We start from the raw sequence: 26,369 nt of genomic DNA on the forward strand, positions 1-26,369 counted from the left end.
TTTGTTCCTAGGTACAAAATTATTTTAGATTTATTGGATTTAGATTTCATTTGTAGAAGTGGTTGAACAGACTGCATTTTTTTTTTTTTTTTTTTTTTTTTTTTTTGCGGTACGCGGACCTCTCACTGTTGTGGCCTCTCCTGTTGTGGAACACAGGCTCCAGACGTGCAGGCTCAGCAGCCATGGCTCACGGGCCCAGCCGCTCCGCGGTATGTGGGATCTTCCTGGACCGGGGCACGAACCCGCGTCCCCTGCATCGGCAGGCGGACTCTCAACCACTGCGCCACCAGGGAAGCCCCAGACTGCATTTTAAATGATTGTTTTAATGTTTATTTGTTTAAAAACAATGGCAAAGTAGTTACATGTTCAGTGAACACCTGCTAAATTTCCTGGTTAGTCTATGTTTTAATTGCCTTTTTATTGTTTATACTTTAAATCAAACTTTCTTAACTAGCTGTGTGGTTCTAATTTATTGTTGTCAGATTATTATACAGTGAATTAAGTTTACACAGGGTGTTTAAGTTGTGTGGTTTGTCTAATGAAATTAAAGTGACTTTTGCACATTGCTTACAACATCTTACAATTACTCCATCAAGGACCACAATCAAGAAAGTGCAGAAGATAGGGAACAGTAATATGTGCCTCTATATGTAGGATTATGATGTTATTTTGATATCTTACAATATGAAGGCAGAGTTAGCATGGGGACTACCACCTACGATCTAGGAAGGACTATAATAATTTCCAATTAAGGTATTTGGAAATAAGTAACTTTGTAGAATCTAAGGAAAGTGCAAAGTTTGAGTGATTCTGTTCTGTGTTATTGCTTGTAGCACCCAAGTTTTTTCCCCCATTAGTTGGAGTTATGTCATGCACTGTGAAAGTGTTAAAGTAAATTAAATATCTGGCGTATGAATGATTTCTTGAGTGATTTGTATTGGGTTGGGGAGAATTGACGAGTATGTGAGAGCGATTCCTTATTTTTTCTAGTTTTGTGCACACTTAGTTCTCTGTCCTCTCTCTTCTCTTCCTCCCAGTGTCCATCATGTCTTCTGAAATTGCTAACACAAAACTCATTAACTCAGAGCAGTTCAGAGCACAGACTGAAGTGATGCGGCATATTTCAAAGTCTTCCATTCTTCTGAACCAGATTTTTTTTCCTTCTGAATGCAGATTAATAAACCGTGCACTACAAGAGGAACAAGGAAAAGGATTTTAGTGAAGGTATCCTGATCCTGAAAAAGTCAGGGAGGGCTTCAAGCCCATCTTGGACTTCAGAACACTTCACAACTTTGTGGTAAAAGAAACATTTTAAATAGAGCCTTTGGACTTATTTATTTCATCCTTATTTGGAGAGTAGCTTTATTTTTTTTAGGCAAGAAAATTAACTGTGAAATTGGGGTACTTTTCAAACTAAAACATACTTGGGTTTTAGATTTTGATATTTTGTAGGTACTTAATGTATACTCAAAGTACTATAGGTGTTTGGATGGCTTGTGTGTTTTTCTTCGAAACGTGTTCTTTATCTCTTGTGACATGGTGTTTGCCTTCACTGTGAGTGATGTTTTTTCTAGTGTTTTGTATCTTCTTCAGTCGGTTCACTGGATTGTAGGGTATCTTTCCCAGAACTGATATTGTGTAAAAGTGTTTTGAAAAGAGAGAGTGGTTTGTGTTTTTGTTGTTTTCATATTTTTACCTCTTACATGATAGCTCACTAGCATGAAGAGATGTTGCAACAGTAAAAAGTTGTTGTTTTCTCTTCACCTGAAAGCCTCACACAAGATAGGTTTTCAGTTGTCAAAATGAATACAAACGTATTTGCCATTTTTGTCTTTCACAACAAAATAACCTTATTTTACTGTATTAACTTTTAAGATCTTTTTATGTGTAAAAATCAGCCTGTTTATGTACTATGTATTCCTCCAAAGTTATGGCGTTACAGTCATTGGAGAAATGAAATTTTCTTCTAGTAGATGAAAATTACATTTTGATTGAACATCATTCCTTTTGCAGTCACCCATAAATATAATGTCTTTTGCTGTCTTTTCAGAAAATGGTTACAGATGTGATTTCTGAATTGACAAGAAAATAGAACATCTTAATGTTTTAGGTAAAACAGATGGTGTTTTTGTTTTAGGCAAAACTCTCTCAGAGTGAAAGCATCTTAACTGGTGACAAGACTCTTGGGGTCAGCCAAATTATGTACAGTTTTTGTGTTTGTTTCTTTTTATTGCTTTAGTATCAAAAATTTTAGAATAGTTGGAAAAGAATATTCATCCTTTTCATTGACTTGCTATTTTCTCTTATGCACTGGGAATAATTGCAAGATTTTTCAACCTTATTTTGTTTAAAAAAGTTATAAAATTACATGTTAGTTCTAATTTGGTTGTGGTTTTATTTATGCTTTTAGAAATGCTTTTCTCAATGTAGGAAAGCCTGAAATATAGTTCTACTTTTGAGGGTTAAGATTTTAATTTATAGTATTGAGTTGCATTTGCAGCTATAAATTCGAACATTTATGATACTCTTTTGCTTCTATACCATTGAGCTTTGGGCAGATCTTACTGTCAGATACCTGGAAAGAGCACAGTGTTGTGAAGGGAGCCTTGGACTGAGAGTCAGAGGGCTCATTCTGGTCCCACCTCTGGCACTAACCAGCCTTCTTTTTTTGAAACGTTAGTTGCATTTGCAATATGTCTTGGGAGAGAGGGGCTAAAGTAGATAATCCCCAGGGTTACATCCAACTGACATTTAGTTTTTTTGTCTGTTACAACACAAATCATTTATAAAGCATTCGTTTGGATGAACACTGGGAAAGGAAGTTTGGGGGTAGAAAACTCAACTCTGGAAAATAACCAAGTTTGTTCAGTAACTGGGACATAGGATAAGGAAACTATTTTCCAAAATATCACCAGTATTGCAAAATGAAGACCTGTAATTTAACAATTCCTCTCCCACTGCCTCTTACATAAAGTAAGAACTACTGAAAGAACAGCTTGTGTTGTTATTAGAGCAGCTTTGATAAGTAGCTCAGTTTCATCACCTCAGAGAAAACCCTTTACACCAGTCCTGCCATTACAGCTGGTTGGGGGCTTTCAGAGTGAGGGCTCTTTGCTAGGGTGGAGGTGGAGCCCTCTGATGAAGCAGAGTTCAGAGAGACTTGGGGAAATGGAACTCTGGTGGGACTCTGTGCTTCTAGCATATACACCCCGAGTCCCTTACCCACTGGAGAAGAGCAGGGCCACCTACCCCCCCTCCAAGATGCCTTAAAGCCTGACTGCTTGAATTTGAATCCTGGCTCTACCATTTAAATGGCTGTGAACCATGAGCTGGATACCAAGCCAGTCTACACATCTATAAAATGGGCATGATTTTAGAACTTGATAAGTTGGTTGTGAAGCTGAAAGGAGTTAATTCAAGTACAGCACATGCTGTATGCTAGGCACTGTTCTAAAGGCTCGTTAGTGCTAGCTGTTTGGTATTACTGTTATTGTTGTTGTTGTTACTATTAACATCTGGAAAACTCTCTGCCACTTACCAAGTCAAATTTACTTTGAGTTAAAAGTAGCAAAAAATATCCCTTTAATAATATAAAATTTTATTTTTGATTTACTGCTTTGCCTATTAGTATTATAAACACAATTCTCTACACAAGGTAATGTCTTCTAACATAGAGCTTTCTAGAATATTTTCTTAATAATTGCATACTTTTCATCTAAACTAAGAACTCTTCTCAGTAATATTTAATGGAGTTCTTGGATTTTGTAAGGTATTTTCAGAAATCAAAACCTTAGTTGACAACAGCAGTTTTAGGTACTACTATCATCTTACTGTTTCATAAAGGGCATCTTCACACTAGATTCGATCACCCTGCAGTACACTTGTTTACTTTCCTTTTGACTCTTGCCCTTGGGTGAATGACTTTCATGGGATGATAGATTTATAATAGTTTTGTCCATGAATTTTAATTTATTTCTCCTAAATGTAGAAAAAAATGTTGAAATAAACTTTCATGTGTTAGGAAATTCAGATAACATTTATGTACTACTATATTCAAGTGCAATCCTAATTTTGATTGCTGAAATGAAATTGTGTTCTGTTCTTCAGTGTTGAATTTTTCTTCTTCTTAAATGAGGCCAAATAATATATGTTACAAAATCAATTAGAAGCTTCCATAAAATGTCATGTTTTATTTTTCCTCTTGCAAATATAAAGTCCCATATCTGGTCATGGAAGATAAGTGAGATTGTTATTGTATAGTTTCTAGAGAGGTTTTTATGGGAAAACAGCTAAATGTTTGCCTATTTAAGAAGGCCTGTTTTATAGGAATAGAAACGTTTTTAAACTGGGAGGCCTTGGAAGTTACATGAAAAATCTTGTGCATGTGTGCATTTCTTCAGTGAATGGTGTCTGTATAAGGCATTCAAAGATTAGAAGATAAGTAGAATTTTAAAAGGTTAAAAATAACCACCTTGGTCAGTGTAAGGGACTGTCAATCATTTGCTTTTTATGAAGTGCAGGTCTGGGGGTTTTCTCCTCTGTTTTTTCCTTATTGTTATCTGTGGGCACTTGCACAAGGACAATGTGAATTTGGGCACGTCAGACCTTGTAGCCAGCGAATGAGAAAGTATGAGGAAGTCCTCCACGAGAGAGCAGGTCAGAGGGCTAGACACACTTACTTCAGTCTTTGCTTGGGCCCAGTTCCAAGGACCCCAAGCTCTTCTCATTGCCCTTCGCCCACCCCCACCCCTGCCCCCTTTTCCAGCATTCAAGAGTTTCTTTTCTGTGTATGGTGGTCTTTGTGATGTGAAACCGGAAGTTGGCCCTCATTTTCAAGAGGAATAGTATAACCTGGTGTATCAATTCCCTAGTGCTGCTGTACCAAATAACCACAAACTTAGTCTTTCAAAAAAAAACACAAATTTATTATCTACAGTTTCGGAGGTCAGAAGTCCAAAATCAGTTTCACTGGGCTGACAAAGTATTGGCAGGCCTTGTTCCTCCTGGAGGCTCTGAGGGAAAAATCTGATCCTTTGCCTGTTTCATCGTCTAATGGTCACCTGCATTGCTTGGCCTGTGGCCCCTTCCACACACATTCCAGCCTCTTGCTTCTGTTGTCACGTGGCCACCTTCTCTGTTAGACTTCTCAGTCTCTCTCTTATAAGGACCTTGTGATTATATTGGGCCCACTTGGATAATCCAGGAAATCTCCCTATCCCAAGACCCTTAATTTAATCACATCTGCAAAGTCTCTTTTGCTATGTAAGGTAACATATTCATAGGTTCTGGGGATTAGGATGTGGACATCCTGGGGTGGGCAGGGGGGTGGAATTATTCTGCCTACCATACCTGGAAACCAGTGTATTTCCAGTGGATAAGTGGGATAATTAATTTAAGAACATCAGGATAAATCTATGTAGATATCCCTCAGGTACCTCAAGTTTGAGAGGTCTGATACTGGATTTATCACCTTTATCTTGATATGTCTTCCACCCATCCTTAGGGATTCAATCTTGGTTAGTGGCGCTACCATATCTATGCCACCCTAACTGCAAAACAGGAATTACAGACTTTTCCTTGTGGCTTATGCATCCTTCTCCAAGGAATCCAAAAATTCCTATTAATAAGAATTCCTACCTGTTTCTCAGACTTGTTCCTCTTTTTGCATTTCTACCAGCTCCTGTAACTTAGGTTTTCACCTTTTCTACCTTGGCTGTTGTAGCTATTTACTTGGTCTTCCTCCTTTGAGTCTTGACTCCTTAAATCCTTCCTCTACCTGGCAACTAGAAGTACCTATTAAAAATGAATCTGACCATGTTAAACCTTCAAGTCACTCCCCATACCCCATATAATAAGGTTTTTAGCAATTTGTGATGACTTAAAGACACCTCACTACTCACTGTGATTTGAGATTTATCTCTCTTTCTAGCTCCATATATTGGCATTTTAGACATGCGCTTTACTATGTAGATTCTAGTGATATTGAATGACCTGTATGTCCTGAAAATAATGTCCTTTTTTTCTTTATATATCTGTGCCATTATTCTTATGGTCACTGTACCTAGAGTGTATTTCCCTACTTTTACTTGGCTATCTCTCCCTGACCTTTTAAAAAGTTACATGTTTTTGTGGTTGTATTTTTCTGATTATTTAAAAAATGCGTACTTTTTGTAGAATAGTGTTTTATATCTAGATGTCTAAAAAGTAGCTGCAGGATGTTCGCTAAAAATCCCAGAATCTAGAGGAAGTATCTCTGTTAACAGTTTAACTTCTCTTCTGCTTAATCTACTCTGTTGTTAAACATATCGGCTGAGTCCTTAATTTCAAATATTTATCCTTCTAGAATTTCATTCAGTTAATTTTTGACATATTCAGTTTCTGTGGTGGAATTCTTTATCTTTTCATCTACTGTATTCATGTTTTCCTCTTTCCTTGGACATAGTAATTATCATTTTAAAGGCTTATCAGTTAACGCCAATATCCAGATGTGTGGTTCTAATTCTTCTGTCTTTTTGTTGTTTAATCATGTGGCTCTGTCTTTGCAGATGTCTCAGCTTTTTATATTAAGTGCTAGACATTGTGTAGAAAAATTTTATAGGCTCTAGAAACTATCTTCTAGAGAGTGTTCACTCTTACTCCAGTCAAGGGCTGTGCTAAATTGAGGCTAATTCTCTCAATGTCTTCTTCATCTAGCTCATTAAGTTTTCAACTAATAGCCTGGTATATTCTGTAGGCCCTATTCCCTGGTGGGTTCTAAAACCTCATGATATGTCTCTGCTCTACTTTTTAGAAGCTTTCTGTTTAGATTTTAAGCCTCCTTTTCTGTGCAGCTCCCAGTGTTTGGCACATGGACTGATGAGAAAGCCAACTGTGCACTTGAAGCTTTCTACATCCTCACCAAGTGCCTTTTAGCCTCTTTGCCACCACAGTGAAACTTCTCTAGGCTTTGTTCTGGGTTTTGCAGGGAACTCAGCCTTTCCCGTGCTGAGAATTGGCACAGCCCAGGGTGAAAATGGCTAGAGAAGGCAGCTCTCTTCTCTGCAGTTTTTTCTCCTCAGCAGTTCTCTGTTGCCTTCAAGCAGATGATTACTGTATTTTATCTGGTTTTTCTAGTTGGCCCATAGAAGTGAGAGCTCTCGTCAACTACTTCATCTCTCCTGGAAGTGGAAGCATTGTTTATTTTTCAACTTCAGTTTGGTGAAAGAAAAATGCTCATTTTTTCCACTTGAGTGTTTATATTTCTATTGATTTGTAGGAGCACTTTACAAATATCCCAAATTTGATCTCCTTTTATTTTTTTATTCTTTAATCTTATTTTTTAATATAGAAAATGTTCTAAGCTTTTTGTTATCAAATCTGCCAGTCTTTTGCTTTGCTGTATTTTTCTGTTACGGTTAAAAAGAGAATTTGTACCACAAATTTTATATTTATTTTTCTTACTGATTTTGTATCGTTTTTTCTGTTTTTAAATTTTTTAATTCATCTAGAATCAGTGTTGGCATATTGTTTTAATGCATTTGTTTAACCATTTATCTTGCCCATCTATTACTGTAGATGTATCATAGGATTGTTTTGCTCCCTTTCTCCCAGTAAAAGGATTTCAGTGGGATTTTGGTTGGCAGTGCATAAGATTCATGAATTAATTTTAGGAGAGTTGTATATTTTGCAGTATTTTAGTTTTCTCACCTAGAAAAGTATGTCTCTTCATTCATTCACTTTTATGTCCCTCAGTAAAGTTCTGTCAACTTCTGTATATACATTTTGCTCATTTTGTATTAATTAATTTTCTGTTTTGAATGCTCTCCTGATTAATTCTTAATCATCCTGACTGCCATCTTCTTGTGTGTATCACAAGACACACTGTACATAGTTTTGTATTATTACCTACCCTATTATATTGAACTCAACAATTTCTCTTTCTCCCCTTCTAGACTGTAGATATTCAGAACAGGGACTGTGTAGTCACATTCATAAGGTTATAACTACACATACCATGAGGAGTCCTTCTCTCTGTCCTTTTTTTTTTTTCTTGCCTTTTAATTTAGCCACATGCCATATGGTTACTTTGTACGTGTGTAGATTATGTGCATCTCTTTATTTATCTCCAGCCCCCCCGCCATATTATCTGAACTCTTGTTTTAAGGTATCTATGTTATAACATGGGTGGTTTTGTTAATTTCTTTTATTTAGATTTATATATGCCTTACATAAGAAAGCATATAAGGCAGCTCAGTGACCTGAGTTAATTAAAACATTCATTCCGCCATTCGTGTGATTCATGTAGCAGGGTATCTGGTCAGGACACCAGGAGGGTCTTATAAGGGAAAGGAGAGATTTAATTGCTGTTGAGATTCTACTTTGTGCCAGGTCTGAGCTCTGAGCTCTGTGATTTTCCAAACATTTTATCATTTAACCCTAATTGCAATCTTGTCTCCTGATTTTGTAAATAAAGATATTAAGGCTTGAAGAAATGAAATCACGTGTCCAAAGCCTCTCAAATTCTAAGTGCTATAGTGGGTTTTTGAACTTGAATGTATCTGACTCCAGAGCTAAGGACTCGCAGAACTAATCATGATTTTTGAAGATCTAACGTATCTCAGAAAGGCTCCCTTTGTTTTTATAGCTTAATTTTTTTTTCCTGTTGGCTAATATGGTAAGCATTATGTTTTAAACCTAGAAAACTAGGTAGACTATATGAAAAGTTCATATCTAGAAAGTGCAATTTTTGTAAACATATAAAACTATATATTTTCGTATTCAGAATACGGTACAAAGGTTACTACTCTTCTTTAGATGATGCTCCACTAATGAGGCTACTTAGAGAAGATGAATATATTGTTTGAATTTTTTAATATGCTGTCATTGATTAAGAATTGAACAGAGTGAGCTCTACTCTTTGCTTTGTTCTTAACTTTCTCTGTGATCTTGGATCTGTCATTTCCCCCATCTTTGCAAAGGGGTTAATTGCATAGCTTGTCGATGCTATTTTTTAAGGAATTAAAATAATCAAAATGAAAATGATAAAGCTCCACACTAGTAGGTATTATTCACAAATGATAAATTCTCCTACTGGGATTTTTGTGTGTTACTCATTCATCAACTATTTATTGAATGTTATTCCATGCCAGGTACTACACTAGGCACATGAAGTTACAATTACTTTTCATATAACCTGGTGTTCGCTTAATTGGTTTTAAACTGCACTTACAGGGGACTTGCAAATATTTTTCATTTCTGTCTTCTTTGCACAGCCATAAATGTATGTAGTATTTTTTAATGGTTTTTTGAATAATGTTTTTGCTTTTCTCATGCAGTGAGGTCATAAGATAAACTCTTTAGTATATGTTACAAGATATTTTCTATGCCAGCGTTCCAGTTTATAAATTTTCTTTCACAGATAAAATGTACTGAAATGTAAATAGCTCTTTGTTCATCCTGAGCTTCCTGAATATAGAAGGTCTGTGGGGATCTTTGGCATCAGTGAAGACAAAGTTCTTCTCAAGTGAATTAGGAACTAAGGGAATCTCCACAGGAAACCGCAGTTGTCAAAATGGTTGTTATAAGCTTGGCCTGTGAATAAAGTGGTTAGGATGGTTAAGAAGATGGTAATAGGGGTAGGACTGAGTTCTAAGTCTGTTGTGGCACTTGTAGCTGCTTGCGCCTCTGCAACATACCTAACCTCCCTGAACCTCAGCTCTCCTATCTGTCCAGTGAAGGATGAAAGGCTGTGCCTCATAGATTATAGGCCTGAGGACTGAACCCCGGCATACAGGAAGCACACTGTAAGTGGTTAACTCCAGCTTCACTCTCACCAAGAGGCATCTTACTTTCATTCTGCCCTATGTCCAGTCCAAGAACGAAGTCCACGTGGTCCTAGTCTTTTGTTCATAGTAGGCACTGATTAGATTTGCCTCAGAGAGAGGACCTGGAATGCCACAGTTGTCTTTCTTAACATGACATAAATGACATAAATCATTTCTACAAAAGGAGTGAGGAAATTCTAAATATACTCCTCCTCATTAGAATCTTCAAGGACAGAACCTCGTTTACAGTGGAATTATAGTTCTTCCTAAAATGACTCCCAGTTTGACATGAGCGTACAGATGTCTTTTCATTTCTCTCCATTCCTTTTTCCCTCAGCCACAGTAGATCATAGTTTGCCCTCTCATTTGATTGGCAGGTATCTTCATGAGGTGAAGGTTGTTCATTGTATATAGAAAATTGAGATAATTGCCTGTAGGCAAGTTGCAGGGGCTTAATGTCATAATGCGAGCTAGGAGGCTGGATGTGACCTGGTGACAGATGATAGATAAGAAGCTAATGCAAATATAGGGGAAATTGGGAAAAAATATTTCTGAGCTTCCTATATAGTTACTTCCAAGATAAAATAGAAATTAACTAGCCCCATTTTTCAGCGATATTTTACTCTTTTCATCTGTTAGTGTGGATGAAATAATATTAATTTTTAATAAGTGAGTATGATATTATGATATGAAACCTCCTGGTTCCGTTCACAATTGATTGACTTAAAAGGATTCATGTTTGGAGATATTGGCAGTGTAACAAATGTTTGACTACTAAACATGATAATGACAATGAAAATTTAGTTAATTTGTGATGCTGTACTTATTTCCCAAGGAAATATAATTCATGTATGATAATGCTTTCTCTGTACTCTACTTGAAATGTACGTAGAGGTTTGTGTATCAGATAAATGTGTGCTGTGATGCACTTGAACATGCTGGGAATCTCTAATTATGTTAAAAAATTATTTTCTTAGTGCAGCTTTATACTCATTATATACTCTACACATTTAGTTTTTGAATAGATTCCTGACATGATAATTACATAATCATTCAGTACAGTAGAAACATCATTATGGTCAAATACTAATTAGCTATGAAAATGAAACAAAACAGAACATAGTTCACAGCTTATTATAAAAAGCTATTTAATATTGTACAAAACGAAATGTATGGTTGAAATTATTATTTGCTTTAAATTTGAGTCATTTTCTTACTCGCTGGGAAGAATCAGTGTTTTGGGTGCTTGCTACCTAATTTATTGCTTGGACACTTTATATTTTATTATCAGAGCCTTTATAGCCAGCTCTGGGTAGTAGAGCATCAAAGTGGGGATGCTGGGTTCTGTACCTAGGTCTGCCTCATGACTTCTGCAGAATTAAGGGACTGGCCTAAGTCTTCAGACTACATGTTCTAGAGTTCTTCACATACTGGCTCTAAGCCTCTGGGCACATGGGGTTCAGTAGTAAGTCACTCATTTCTGGGATGCTGGTTTGAACATCTTTGGTGCTGGACATGAGTGATCCTCAACTGCTTTTCTTCTCCCGTGTACCTGAGGAATATAATATAGTGTAGTTGATAACAATGAACCCTGGCATTTGTGATTCTCCAGGTGTGTTTGTGATAGGAGAACAATCAGGCAAAACGTGAGCTCTGGTGGAGGGCAGTGGGAGGGTGCAAATAGGTTGATTCCTTCAGGTAAGTCTGTTAAGCACACCTCTCAAGGGGGCAGTATTCTCACTCTCCTTGAGAATTGCTTCTGTGGATAAAAATGGGGTTTTGCCTAGCACTTTGAGGCTTCAGTGCCCTTTGTAGATATGTTTTTGCCTGCATGCTTCAGCTGCTCTTTTCTCGTATACATGTGGAATCTCAATGAACGTAAATGGTGTAAGTTAGATCTTGTGATCCTGATGTATATACTACAAGCCTAATAGGAGCCAGAGACGTTCTTATTGTCATATATTGTTACCTTTGGTATCTCACAGTACTGTCTCAATCAAAAGTGCTTCAGCTGATAAACAACTTATAAATCAAACATTTTATAGGTTTTACACTACATCCTCTTTCTTTTCCTTCGTGCTTTTCTGTTATCCTTCACTTTAGTTTTGGCCACTGTATTAATTTTATTTCCTGACAAACCATTTGCAATGCAGTTGAAATATACAGGACACATATAGGATAAAAGAGCGCTGCTAGGCTTTCTGATGCACTAAATAAACAATGCTAGCTTGTTTGGACCAAGTCTGATATCACCTATGGGTAAGAGGGAGAAGTGGTTGACTGACTATTCATTTCTGTGTTCCTGAAGTTACAAAATTATGTAGGAAAGCAAAATATTTCAGATCATGAAAATATTCACTATTGAATCAGTTATATTATTAGTCAAATATCCTCTTTGATACTGCTTATTTTATTTGAAGATAATATGATGCAAATTGTTTATAAAGTAAAATCATAAATGTTACAAAGAGTGCATAATTCATGAAGTCTGTGACATGATGATCTAGAACGTTTTTACTCACAGGCAAAGCCATGAAGCAGTGAGGATCCAGCAGAGTTATGCTACTGAGAAAACCAAGGATGTTAGGGGATTCAACTGACAATTATTTAAATATCAAAGAATTGAGAGAGAACTTTTAGAAAAATGATTAAGTCCTTGAATATTTTTTATAAATATAGTTATGTTTAAAACCATCCTGTAAAAATGAAATGTTATGTGAAGGATGTCATAATGTACTAATATAAAATATTGTTGGAAAAATTTTGCCAAAAACCTACTTCATTCTAAGAATTATACTTAGTTGCAAATATTGCCTAAACTTATTTTAATAGTCGTTATTTCCCTTTTCTAGCCAAGTTCCAATCAATTATTTTACCACTATTTATTATAAAATTTCATCCTCTATTTTAAGTGGATTCACTTCAAATGACCTTTCCTCTAGAACCAACTCTCTTGGATAATAAGGGCCCCTGTGTATAAAATATATATGTGAATTATGTGATTCTGCATGTATAGCTGTACATTTCACTGTGTTTTAATGATCTAAAATGAATGAACTAAATGAATTTTAATTGAAATTAGTTGTGACTAAAATGCAAACAGACAATTTATGTATTTTCTTGTTCAGTGAGTTAGGCAGGGATCAGGATAGTAATGGTATAGGGCTGGTTATTTTAGAAAGACCAATAAAACCGTATGTATATAAGTCATTTTCTGGGACATAGAAATAACTTAATTATAGTTGTATTAATGTCTTTCATTTGTATAACATTTATTCTTAGAATGTCTGAGTCATTATTTCATTACTCTTTGTACTGTGTGGTATTTGTTGTGATGAAATTGCCTGTTCTCCAAAAGTTTTACCAGACTGTTTCTTATAATTCTTCTCCTTGTGTTGGCTTTATGACTGTCTATGACCTGAAATCTCACAAATAATGTGGAAAAGTTCAAATATCTTGAGACCCCAATAGTAAAGCGACTGTTTTTGCAGGTATCTTGTGGTCTACAATCCTTCAGAACAAGACCGAAACTCAGTAGTCTCAGTCTGTGTGAGCTCCCCGACAGCGCAAGTATCCTCTGCTTCAGGAAAGCCCGTGGAAATTCAAATGAGTGCAGTGTGGGATACAGCAAGTACTGTTTCACAGACAGCCTATGAGGTATGTGCTCTCTATAGAACTTAGAGAGGCAACATGAAAAAAGCATAGCCAGTATATAGTTTATATGTGTATTAATATATATCCCTGAGAGCTGTCAAGTTGGTGTATGTAAAGTGGTTAAAGGTGTAAATGCCAGAGGATTTAACTGGTGAGTTAAATGACACTAAAGGAAAATAGATCCTGTATTTTCCAAAATATCAATATCTTTGTTAGTATGTGTGTTGTATGTTATTTTTAGAATGTTATTAGTATGTATATTGTATATCTTTGTATATCTATTGTAACTTGTTCCTGAAGTCATGAAGTAATCATTTCTCATAAAATTTTGAACTTTTTGTCTAACTTAATTTAATGACAGTTATAAATATGGAAATGGAGATAAATACCATCCTTCTAAATAACTTGGGATACTTTCAACTTTTCACTGCAAAGGTGACATTAATATACTGTGAAAGAAAGACTTCCTAAAATAAGTAAGATGCTTCTTTTCTGAGATAATTATGGAAAAAATCTGGATTCAAATAATAGACATTTTTGGGGGGAAATGTCTTAAAATAAGCAATATTAAACTGAACCTCCATATCACTGGAAAGATCTAAATTTTATAGTTTGGAGTACAATTTAAATTGTTCTCCAAACCCTAAAGACACAGACATAAGCTAGGAACTCTAAAAGAAAATTAAAAGCCATTGCTGGCTGCTCTTATAAATTCATAATCCTTTAGATAGAAAGGAAAGTATAACACCAGTTTTGGTCAGATTTTACAGGAAACACCCCATTTAGAGAATGGAACAGGAGCTCCTGGAAGGCAGGAGTCATGGGTGCATCCTCCATGCCTTGTTCAGTGTCTGCTGGCCCCCAGGCATTTGATGGCTGGTGTTGATTGAACTAATGTGCTTAATATTTATATTGTTACACTTACCATTTTTATTTTTAATGTACTGAAATATTATAGTATTATTAAAAGATTCCTAATAATTAGGAAAAATCATTGTTCACAATAAACCCTTACCTTCGTGGAGCATTTCCCTGTCTGAGCATCCATTATGAGCACCGTAGGACAATTGAGGATGGTCACATAATTTCATATATTGGATGAAAGCAGTAATGTCTTTGATAGTCTTACCCACTTGAAGTTATTAGTTTCCCTGGATAAACAGAGATGTGGATACTCTACCCATAAGTTATCAAAATATATTTATGGAATATTACTATATTCTCTTTTTTAAATATGGTAGTTTCTCCTTTTTACTAGAAGTATATATGGTTTCCTTTCAGTAGATACATTTCTCTTTAATAAATTCTCTCCTTTATCTTGTAAAGATCTCTTTTCTAGCACAGATGCCACCATTGGGACTGAAGGTATATAAGATTTTGGAAACAGCAAGTTCAAATCCACATTTAGCTGAATATGCCCTGTATAATGGTCATATAGCAAATAAAGGAATTTTCAACATGAATAATATAAAAAATGCTCAAGAAGATATAACTCTAGAGAACTCCTTTATTAAGCTGCGGTTTGGTCACTCTGGGCTTATGGAGGTATGTTCTGAATAGTTCTGAAATTTATAGAAGTCTTGTCACTTTTATTATAATATATGCAGATTACTTCTGCAAAGTGGGAAAAGTGGACACAGATTCTCTGGGAGAAAGGATAGATGTAAGCTATATGTACCTTCTCCTTGTGGTCCACAGTGACCACTTGCTCCTTATAAGTGTGGTCTGTGGGGGGTGCTGCTCAGTGGACTGTTTGTTATTTGTCCACAAGATAAGTATGGAAGCTGTGGCTGTTTAGAAATGTTTATGGAAACTTTAAAGTAATTTGACTGAGTAAAATTATGCCTATTGAATCTAATAATAAAAAATTTGAGTGTATATTTGGCATATCACTTTAATTTTTCTAGTAATTCACTTTCATTGTATTTTACAAAAATATTGTTCCATGCATATTGGAAATAAAAGTAAATCCACTCCTTTGCTACAGAAAGTTTGAGAAGTACTGGTCTAATCTCTTAATTTGTATATCTCTTTCTTCCTTGGTGAAATGTGTTCTTTTTGTTCCTATGGCAAAGATTTTAAATCCTAAGGGTAAGTATAAAATTTTGAGTGTTTATCTAAGAATTGTGAGTATTAGAGGGTGAATGTTATCATTTTTGAATCTATTGCCAGGTAATTTTTTTTTTTTGGAATTGACATATACGTGTAACTAGATACAACTTGTTAATGTCTTAATTGTGAGTTACCTTAATTTTTTTTTTTTATCCTTAGGAAATGATAAATAAAGGAGATGGTAAAAGTCATGAAGTAAAAGTGCAGTTTTCATGGTATGGAACCACAAGTAAAAAGGACAAAAGTGGTGCCTACCTCTTCTTACCAGATGGGGAAGCCAAGGTAAGTGCTGGTGAGCTGAGCAGTGAATAAGCACTTATTGAAAGAATAATGAGGAGCAAAATAAATGCATCTCAATATTTTGTTATCTATTAGGAATAAATGAGTTGGCTCCATTATATATATCATTATTGACATACAGCAATTTCTAGTTGAATATTAGATAAACAAATAATTTCTCAGAGTTGAAATTCAGTTAGGATGCTACAGTGGACAAATGCTTTCTATGGAAAGAAACTAGATTTGATTTAAGATTAGGGTGCTGCTGTGTTGTTGTGTACATATGTGGCATGGCATATATATAGACACAAAATTCCTAGCCATATGAGAAAAATAGATTGACCACTGAGCCATTTTTCTCCTTAAATTTTAGCACTATTATAAAGCAAACAAAAAAATGTTTTCCTACCCTTGACTGTAAAGGTAGTATATGCAAATCTTAGCACATTTAATGCAGAAAACTAAGAAAACAATAAAATTTGCCAACTATTCCACAAGCCCATGAAAACCCCTGCCAACATTTTGATATATTTTTACTGTCTTTTATTCTGTGCATATCTTTTTTCCCCCATTTTTAAGTTTTTGTCTTCCTACATGAACATATTTTATTTTTCATTGAGACAGTGCTCACAATTTGATATGTTCTTTGAAAACACGGTTGTTTTTTTTGTTTTTTTTTGTTTTTTGCGGTATGCGGGCCTCTCACTGCTGTGGCCTCTCCCGTTGCGGAGCACAGGCTCCGGACGTGCAGGCTCAGCTCACGGGCCCAGCCGCTCCACAGCATGTGGGATCTTCCCGGACCGGGGCACGAACCCGTGTGCCCTGCATCGGCAGGCGGACTCTCAACCACTGCGCCACCAGGGAAGCCCTGAAAACACAGTTTTAATATACACTTTTGTGTTTTAAAACTTTTAGCTATAAGATGAATGAGGTCTGAGGGTCTGATATATAATATGGTAACTAGTTGATAGCACTGTATTATATAATTGAAATTTGCTAAGAGGGTAGAACTTAAGTGTTCTCACACAAAAAACATGTGCGTTTGTGTGTATATATGTGGGGAAAAAAAGAATTTCCTATTGTTGCATATGTACATTTTCTCCCAGTACTTTACTGCTGTAACATTGTGATAAGCTTTCTCTGTAGCATTCTTTTTGTACAGTGCTAATTATTTCCTGAGAATAGCTTTCCAGAAGAGTCATTTTGTGTCAGTGGATGAAGCCTTTTAAGGCTTTTGACATATACGTACTACTTATCTTCCCTCTAGAAAGATGGCATACATATTCACTCCCACCAGTGTTTTTCTGAGAGTAGCTCTCTAGTATGCTATTCTAAGCTTTGAGAATTAGCCATATTAAATGCTTTACTTATAATAATGAGTGAAAAATATTTTACTGTTAAGATTTTTCTGATTATTAGTGAGGTTGAACTTTTTTATGTCTTTATCTTTCATATTTCTTTTATGAGTTTCCTATTTAAGTTCTTTGACCATTTTTCTATCGATATGACTTGTGGATCTGTAAGTATTCTTTATATATGGTAAAATTAATCCTTTTTCCTATTTATTGCAATCCTATATCCTATTTATGCTCTCAATGTGTCATTTAGTTTGTTAATTCTTCTATTTTTGTGTTATGTAGTAGTTTTTAATTTTTGTGTAGTCAATTTTGTATTTTTTTCTTTAGAGTTTCTTCCTTTGCTTTTACACTTACACAGGTTTTCTCCACTTTAAGATAAATTATTCTCCGTATTTTGTTGCCTAGGGTCCTGTCTCCTGAAAAAGTTACTTTTGTTCTAGAAAAGCTTGTTAACCAAAATCAAATATAGATTTTAAGAGATTGTGTAGGCCACACTCAGGATTCTAGTTATTTGTCATTGTTTCTGTTTTTTTAAATCATTGAGGAATTAAAGGTAAGCTACAGCTCATAGTAGGCATTTCAGGATAGGCAGTGGATCCTAAGTATAAGCTACATCAGTGTTTTCTCACTTAACAGCTTTTGTCATTAGACAGGCATTTGGTTTTGACTGACATTTTCTTTTAAAAAAAAAAGTAGCTATGCTATAGAATATTATACATGGACAATTATAATTACGAATTTATTTTAAATGATTTTATCTTTAAATAGCTCTAATATTAGATAGAAGGATAAAGAGAATCATCATATGTTTACAAAGAAGAAATAAAAGAACATCAGGGAAAGAGACAGCTGAGTTTATCAGAAAAAGGCCCGGACATCACCGTCCTAGGTTTCATTCTCCTCCATTACTTTCTAGCTATATGGTAATTAGGAACAAAAACTTTGTTAACTATAAAGCATTATATTAATTTCAGAATATTTTTCTCTAGCCAAAGAGGTAAATTTGGAAGAAAATTACACAGTTCTAAAAATCTTGTGCTACATTGCAAGCCTAGCTTTTTAGGCTATTGTTGAGCTTTCTAAGGTGTGTAATACTTAAGAAAATAAAATTCTTCATAAATGCTTTAAATTTTGTTTCTGTGTCATATAAGCTATGTGTTTTATTCCCATAGTTTCTTTAATCTAGATTCTAAATAATGAAAACTAAACCAGTGGTTGCCATAGTTTTTCCGAGTTTAGAAGTTGGCTTTATATTCAGCTAGTTCTTGTGAGTAAAAGGGCAGTGTTAGAGTAGTAAACCTGACTGTGATTAAACTATGTTTCTGATTCCTGCTTCCTGTTTGCTTAAGATGACTCCCTGTGGTCATCCTAGCCACCTTCCCAACCCCTGAACATTAGGGAGCCATGGTTATAATAAATGTTTACCTGAGAAAATGTCACTGCTATAGAACGATTGCTCATTCTAATAAACAACATATGGACAATATAGAAAGATTTTAATTAGAAATTTTTATATCTGGGAGAAATGTTTGTAGATCATCTAGGCCAATCAGGTTGTACGATTTTTATTTTCTATTTTCAGCAGTTTTTGTCTAATGCAAAACCTTATATTCAATTTTTGTAGCATGCACATATTCTGATACCTCGTAAGGTTTGTTTTTCACTTAAAATTACAAGTATCAGGTGATATACATTTGCCAGTTTGGAAACTATAATAAACATTCCTTGGAAAAACTAAAAGCCAAAATACTTTTCTTAAAAATGTGATTTCCTCCTCAGCCTTATGTTTACACAACACCACCCTTTGTCATAGTGCAACATGGAAGGTTTTTTTCGGACGTGACTTGCTTTTTTGAACATGTTACCCACAGAGTTCGACTGTACAACATACATGGTAAGAAAACAGAAACGCAGATGTGAAACAAATGTATACTGATTCTTGAATTCTTGCTTTTCTTTTGTTGGTTTTAATAAATTAGCAGTTGGTTTTCGGAGATAACAATCATCTGTCTAACCTTGACATCAGACTTATCATATGATTTAAAATGTAGTATTTACCCTTTGATAATTAAAAATGGTAAAACATTTAACGCCTTACATATACTTGTTCTTTTCTTCTGTATATCTTCTCTTTCCTATTGCAGTATTTGTCTTAAGTCATGTGCTCATTTCTCAGATTTAAAAACAGTATAGTGGTTTTATCGTATAAAATGGAAATTATATTAAATGTGGCTTTCAATTAATGGATCACTGACTACCTCTGTCTCACACACACACACACACACACACACACACACACACACACACGGCCTGCCTTAAATATAGAATGTATTGTCATAGTGTACTACTAGAATTTAACTTTAAAAGAAAAATGTTCTCTGCTTGTTCTGCTTGTTTATGACTCTTTAGCTTATAGAGCATAAAATCAGGCAGTTTTCATTGCTTTTAGGACAGTATTGAAGCAGCTTCTTTGTTAATCAAGTGATAAGAAGTAGGCCTTTGATCTCATTAGAAACTGAACTGTGGACCGTGGCACTGGTCCTTCCATAGGATTTGGGTGGAGCTGTGGTTCCCAAACAATCTCAGAATTGTACAGTTTTGTTGGTTGATTTTGAATTTGCTCTTTTTAGAATGGAGTACTCTTCCAACCACAAGTTTAATCCTGATAACCAGGCCATTTACCATTATATCAACTCTCTTAGAAAAGACCTCATAAAAATGCCACTTTAAATGTTTTGTTGCTGTTAGCTAAGATGAAAAATTAGAAAAGGAAAATATTCTTTCCCAGAATCTTTAGGCAGGTAGACAATAAAGCATTTCAAAACCAGTGATAAAATGAATGGGCAGGCCCTGTTTACTTTTTAGGTTTTGTGTGGAAGCAAAGGCTGCTATGTTCAGGGAATTTCTTGGACAACTAAGTTCAGTTTTCAAATTTCAGTGTCTAAATTTGATTTTGTTTTTAGTTAACTTTCTTAAACTTCAAATCTCAACGATGTTTGCCTTTTGGTAGAATTTCAGGTGTGGACAAACTTTCTCATGTGACTTCTTAGGTGGTAATGGGATATGTTTTCAGGATTACCCATGATTTGTATGTTGAATTAAGAAGTAAAAGGTCTTCTAGAAGATGGTAAAGTCATATTAGACACTAACTATGTGTGTTTTGCAACTATCTGAAATCACTTTGCTACCTACAAGAAAGTTTGTAGTTTTGAAATAATCTTTTATTTAGTTTCCCAAAACCTTTTAAGTCAGAAACACTATTTTTGGCTATCTCTTTGTACTCTTGCATAAGCCATTGTTTACTGTTTCTGAGAGCCCTAAAACTCCATCTTCACCTATGTTTCACCAAAGGTTTCATTTTATGGGTAGAAAATAGCATGATCACACAGGAGATGTGCTTATCTACTTTGTAAGTTTGCTAAAACTATTGTGTTTTAATGGAGAAGTTCTTCCTTGAATATAACATGGCACCGTTTGGCACAGATCTCCATCATCAGACTTGGTTTACTATTGCTTTTCATCAGTTATATTTAGGGATAGGCTGTGTCTCAGAGTTGCTGAAGCAACTCATCAGAAAAATTCCAACTTCTCAACAGGTGTATTTGCTTAATTGCTTTTGCTTCTGTTTAATTGCATCCGTCCATCAATGCAACTTCTGAGTTTTCTTCTGTTGGCCATGGGATCTGGGTCTCATATCAAAGGGTGGTTTCTGTAAATTAGAGGGCCCTCTTCTGCTTCTTTGGCTGTAGCCTAGCTTGCCGTCATGCTTCAATGGCCAATTTGGAAATTAATAGGCTCTGACTTGGCCCGTTTACTTATTCCAATAAACACACTCATCAGAACTAAATGCTTGTCTTTTCTCCTCTTCCCCTCCCCTCCTGTCCCCTACTGAGCAGTCAGAAATGCCCAGTGGCTGACAGCAGCCCTTTAGCAGGAGCAGGGGCCACGGAGAATTCACTGAGCCCCAGCTCTCCAAGGTGGCAGTGCTGGCTCTGATTAGTCAGTTAAGGAATAGAGGTTGTTTTGAATGGAGTACTTAGAGTATTAGCATAACAAAAATACTAATAAAAAATAAATATGCAGACCTCAGATTGCCTCTGGATGTCTCAGTGAGTGGAATAAACTTGAGCTCAAGCCTTTTTTGCTGATGGTAGATTTTTGCAGCTTGGAAGCAGGAAGCTTCAGAAGTTTGTGGGAAATGACAGATAAATAAGTTGGGTATAATGTGAAGTTAACTTAAAGTGCTGTTCAGATGAGTTTTACTGTACTTGCTTGGACTGAACATGAAACCAGCATATGTAACTGTTCAAAGTGGCAGATCCATCTTTCTTTTTGCTGTCTCAAGCCCAGAGCATTTTTTTTCCCCAACAAGACTACAGTTTGTGAAAAATGGAGATATTAGATCACCTGAAAGGCTTTCTTCCAAACTGTATAGCCTCCCATGTTTGTATCTGAGCTCCTGGGGAAAAAAAGAAAAAAAACCCAGTTCTAGAGATAGAGCCTTTTCTTGGTAGCCTCTGTGACCCATTTCCATCTCTCCTTTCCTTTCATACACTATTGCGTCAGGGTGCAGGTTGTCTGGATCCTGTCTTAGTGGGTTTTAATTAAATCACTAACCGAGGCCTGTGACAGAGATGTGAAATCTTCAGGGTGTTTGACTCTCTAGGTGTTCATAGTACCTGAAAAGGGTTTGGTTATGCAGCGCTAAAGCGTCTGTACTAAGAAATACTTGACAGCTCTTTTGAACTTTGGCCTCTTGTAAACTAGGCTTCTGAGTGATTGATCAAAATGCATAGACAAACTGACTTTTGATCTTAGGTGCTACGAATACTTCAGCCAACTTCCAAGCTTTTATAGATTGGCTTTGTTTTTAAAGTTCTTAAGATAACAAAAATATCTATTCTTGAACTTAACTTATTAAACTATTTTCAGGCATAAACTAATTTTGCCCCCTTTAAACTGAGTGGATATGGTTATTTGGATGAGTATTAATGACTAGAGCCTGTTGTTAGTACCAAATTCTTGATCAATGGGGGTTGGGGAGAGGGAGACTATTAATATTTTAAGATTACATACTGAAATTGTATGTTTACTAAACCAGTTAATCACACAAAAGATTTTATTATCTCTGAGCAAGAAGGGTGAAGAAACAGAAAATGAGTTTTATTATAGATTGTCTTTACTGAGTATCCGTTCATATTAAACCTTTCAAATTCCATTTACTTGAAACATTCTTTTAAAACCTAAGGTAATGCAAACCTGACAAAATATATTTAAATTTCTCAATCTCCTTTTTTAGTTACTCTTTGATCCTTCTCTCCATAAAGTAACTTTTGCCCAATTTAATCTTCAGCAGAAAACAAAGTCAAGGACAAAAATCAACCAACACTTCCCAAATTACATAAACTGTGTGATCATTGTTGATTTTGAAACAAACTGAGTTGGGAGGCCCGGGTGCAGCCTGACTTCTGATTTTGTTCTTGGTTTGGTATTTAACTTTAGTTTCTCTATTTGTGTTCTCTCCAGATTCTGAAAATAATAAGCAGTACAGTTTAAAATCTCTCTCTTAACATCATTTAAGCTATTAAAAACATTGTGATTTTATTTTCATTATTGTTCAGACATTACATTCAAAAGGTTTTTAGAAATATTAAATTAGAGGAAATTTTGTGCTCACAAGCTTTAAAAGCTTCAAAAGATCAGAGATTTCTAATGAAACATCACGCTTTGCCTTATATCAAGTTAAATAAATCCTTTTTATGGTGACCATAACTTAATGAAATGCCCTTTTAGGACTATTTTATGATTTCTAAAAGATTATTTCATTTATAGAAAATAACATTTTTCTGGAGGAAAAGGTGGGAGAGGTGGGGATTAATTTTTCTTGTAGTGTAATCATCTTTCATTAAATTGAAGCTGTAAATGTTACCAGATATGCTGCTTTAGCTTTTATCATTAACCTTGGATTAGAAGATAGAATATAATACAAGCAGAAACCCCTGTACCACCTTGTGTTATAGGAATTTGTTATTTTACCATCACAAAAAATACGTATCTTGTTGTGATGTTATGATCAGTAAGTGACATTCACGAGCCGTAGTTTCATTTGTCTTCAGAGTTGTAATTATTAGACTGGTGCTATTTTCTGACATAAACTGCTACTTTGAAGAATTAGGTTGCTATGGGTTACCAATGTATCATGTTCATTTTCACTGGCACAAGGTTCAGGTTCCAGATCTGTTAATGTATACCTTCAAGGTATTTTTCCCCCCTCAGGACTATGTTCTCCTAGGCAGGTGTTTGTGAGTGAGTGAGTGAGTGAATGTGTCTGTGTAAACCATGTTTCAGCCCTTAGGAGAAATACCTTAAACGCAGTAAATACTTTTGCCTGTTTTCCACCAACATATTATGAAAGTACTGCATGTAGTGGATCTTGCCAAAAGAAAGTACACAGTAGCCTGGGGGTAAAATGTAATGAACTGCCATCAAGAAGTATGGAAGAAAAGACTTTCCTTTGGCTGAAATGACTGATAATTTCCTTCCAAGGACATATTTAGCAATCAAAGAGAAGTTGCTTTGCTTTTCTTCTGTTTTGAATATATAATCTAAATGGATTCATAACATGACCCTTGACTTTTAGAGAACCAAAATGAATTGTATCCAGTTAAACATATAAGAGAATCACTTTGGGAATTAGAGATCTGAATCCTTAGTTTCGCCTCTAAGCAAACTAGAGTGACCTTGAGTTTGTTCTTTAACTTCTTAGGAGAGAAAGACTAGATGGTCAATTAGGTATCACCATCAAAGAGTCTTAACAACACTTGTTTTCACATCAAGTTTCTTTGGTGCTTGACTCCTTGCTCCTAAATTCATCTTCTAAGGATGCTTGAATCTGCGGCCCTCATCCCTGGAGTCCTTCCACTTACAAACAAGGTCTCACAGCTTCGCTGAATTTGTTTTTATTTCCATAAAAAGATTCATGAGGATATTAAAATGGTTTATAATCAATCTCTCATTTTTCCCAGGACTACGTTCCATATGTAGTTTGATTTAAGAGTAAAAAGCATTAAGTAAGTTATGGCTAGGCAGACTTAGGTAATTAAAACATTTTTGGAATATCATAATATGCAATTGACTGCTAAGAATTTTTTTCCTGTTAATTGGAACTTTTAAAAAATGAAATAAGTAGCTATGTGTCAAATCTGATTATTCCCTATAGGCGTGAAAAGGAAGGTTATTTTAAGGGACTATAAGCACATTCTGGTTACACAAATTCAGAACTCAGAGGTTATCTTGGGGGCTGTTTGACAGCAGCTGCTGCATTGAAGGCATGGCTTCTTAGTGGGAAATAGCATCATCTCCCACAAATATGTGTGGTACTGAACTCAGATGAAGGGAATAGGGATGGGAAACACAGGCAAGTGTGACGGTTAAGAGCTCCGACTCCAGAGTCAGCCCATGTACATTTCATTTCCAGCTTCCAAACCTGCTCTGCCGCTTACCAGGTGTTTGACCTTGTGCAGGTTATTACATACATGGTCTTGGCTTTATCATCCTAAAAATGATGACAATAATAGAGTCTTCCTCATAGGAGTGTTGGAGGATTAACTGAGTTAATGTACATAAAACCTGATACACACTAAGTGTTGTATCTCCTTAAGAAGGATGTGCAGGCCTGAGAGAGTGGTCATTGGAGGGTTGAGGCATTTGGAGAAGATTTGATAAAGGAAGTGAGTTTCTGAGATGCTAGGTCTTAGAGAAATGTCACTTGAATGGGCAGAAAAGAGGAAAAGAATAGCACAAAGTGTGAAGTGGTGTGGGTGAGATCAAATTCCCTTGTTCCTATAAGAATTTGAAGAATCTGTGTCCGTTACATATTTGTTATTTGACATCTAGTTTTCCTTTATACATTTAAATATTTGCAAAGGGTTTTATTTTTGGTATACTGTAAATATTGACATTTTAAGATAAGCGTATCCAATGGGTAGCAATTTGATACTAAATCATGCATTTTTTTTTAAGGGCTCCTGACTTATTTATTTATTTAAAAATTTTTTTGGCTGTGTTGGGTCTTCGTTTCTATGTGAGGGCTTTCTCTAGTTGCGGCAAGCGGGGTCCACTCTTCATCACGGTGCGCGGGCCTTTCACTGTCGCGGCCTCTCTTGTTGCGGGGCACAGGCTCCAGACGTGCAGGCTCAGTAGTTGTGGCTCAAGGGCCTAGTTGCTTCGCGGCATGTGGGATCTTCCCAGACCAGGGCTCGAACCCATGTCCCCTGCGCTGGCAGGCAGATTCTCAACCACTGCACCACCAGGGAAGCCCAAATCATGCATTTTTTAAAAGCCTCAACAAACTCTTTTTTTTTTTTTTTTTCTTCGATACGCGGGCCTCTCACTGTCGTGGCCTCTCCCATTGCGGAGCACAGGCTCCAGACGCGCAGGCTCAGCGGCCATGGCTCACGGGCACAGCCGCTCCGCGGCATGTGGGATCTTCCCGGACTGGGGCACAAACCCGTGTCCCCTGCATCGGCAGGCGGACTCTCAACCATTGCGCCACCAGGGAAGCCCCTCAACAGACTCTTCTTAAACAGTCAAGTTTCATATCATTATTTTCTCCTTGAACTCATATTTCCATTCTACTTCCTCCACCAAATTTCATCTTAATATAATACTTTATGCTTGAGAGTCTTATTATTGGTCAACTTTTCATTCTTCTTCTGAAAGAAATATATATATGTGTTTTAAATATATATATATATATATATGTTTTAAAATTCTGTCATCCTAAAACTTGAAGTATTAAATTTCTTCTGGATTGAGTTATAAAAATTGTTATAGTATATGATTGATCAAAATGTATAATTGATCTATATATATTACCACTTTGATCATTTATAAACTTTAATAGAAACATTTTTCTTAATGACATGAATTGTACCGTTTGTATCCTAAATGTTTATGCATTCATTGGTAAATGTTACTTATTGCTAGAAGAGATAGGTTTCAGCATTGATTGTATTCTTTTTGTTCTTATAAATGAAAGGCAAAGGAATGTTGCTAACATAAATAAGTAGGTGGAAATTGAAGGAGTTTAGTTATGAGAATGCCATTTAATTCCTTGAACTCCTTCTGAGTTATATTCCATAAATCACAGTGATCTATTGCC

The 26,369-nt window shown here is 35.7% G+C and overlaps 1 protein-coding gene across 1 annotated transcript in view; it reads left to right on the top strand.

The window, feature by feature from the left end:
- The window catches only part of MAN2A1 (mannosidase alpha class 2A member 1), a 161,494-nt gene that overhangs the window by 100,952 nt on the left and 34,173 nt on the right, over positions 1–26,369 (top strand). The window contains exons 13-16 of the mRNA XM_067731400.1: positions 13,295–13,460; positions 14,784–15,002; positions 15,729–15,851; positions 18,986–19,100. Coding sequence (XP_067587501.1) covers positions 13,295–13,460; positions 14,784–15,002; positions 15,729–15,851; positions 18,986–19,100 — 623 coding nt within the window. The remainder of the gene's footprint in view (positions 1–13,294; positions 13,461–14,783; positions 15,003–15,728; positions 15,852–18,985; positions 19,101–26,369) is intronic.

Source organism: Pseudorca crassidens, chromosome 3 (assembly GCF_039906515.1).
Source record: "Pseudorca crassidens isolate mPseCra1 chromosome 3, mPseCra1.hap1, whole genome shotgun sequence".
NCBI classification, from domain to species: domain Eukaryota; kingdom Metazoa; phylum Chordata; class Mammalia; order Artiodactyla; family Delphinidae; genus Pseudorca; species Pseudorca crassidens.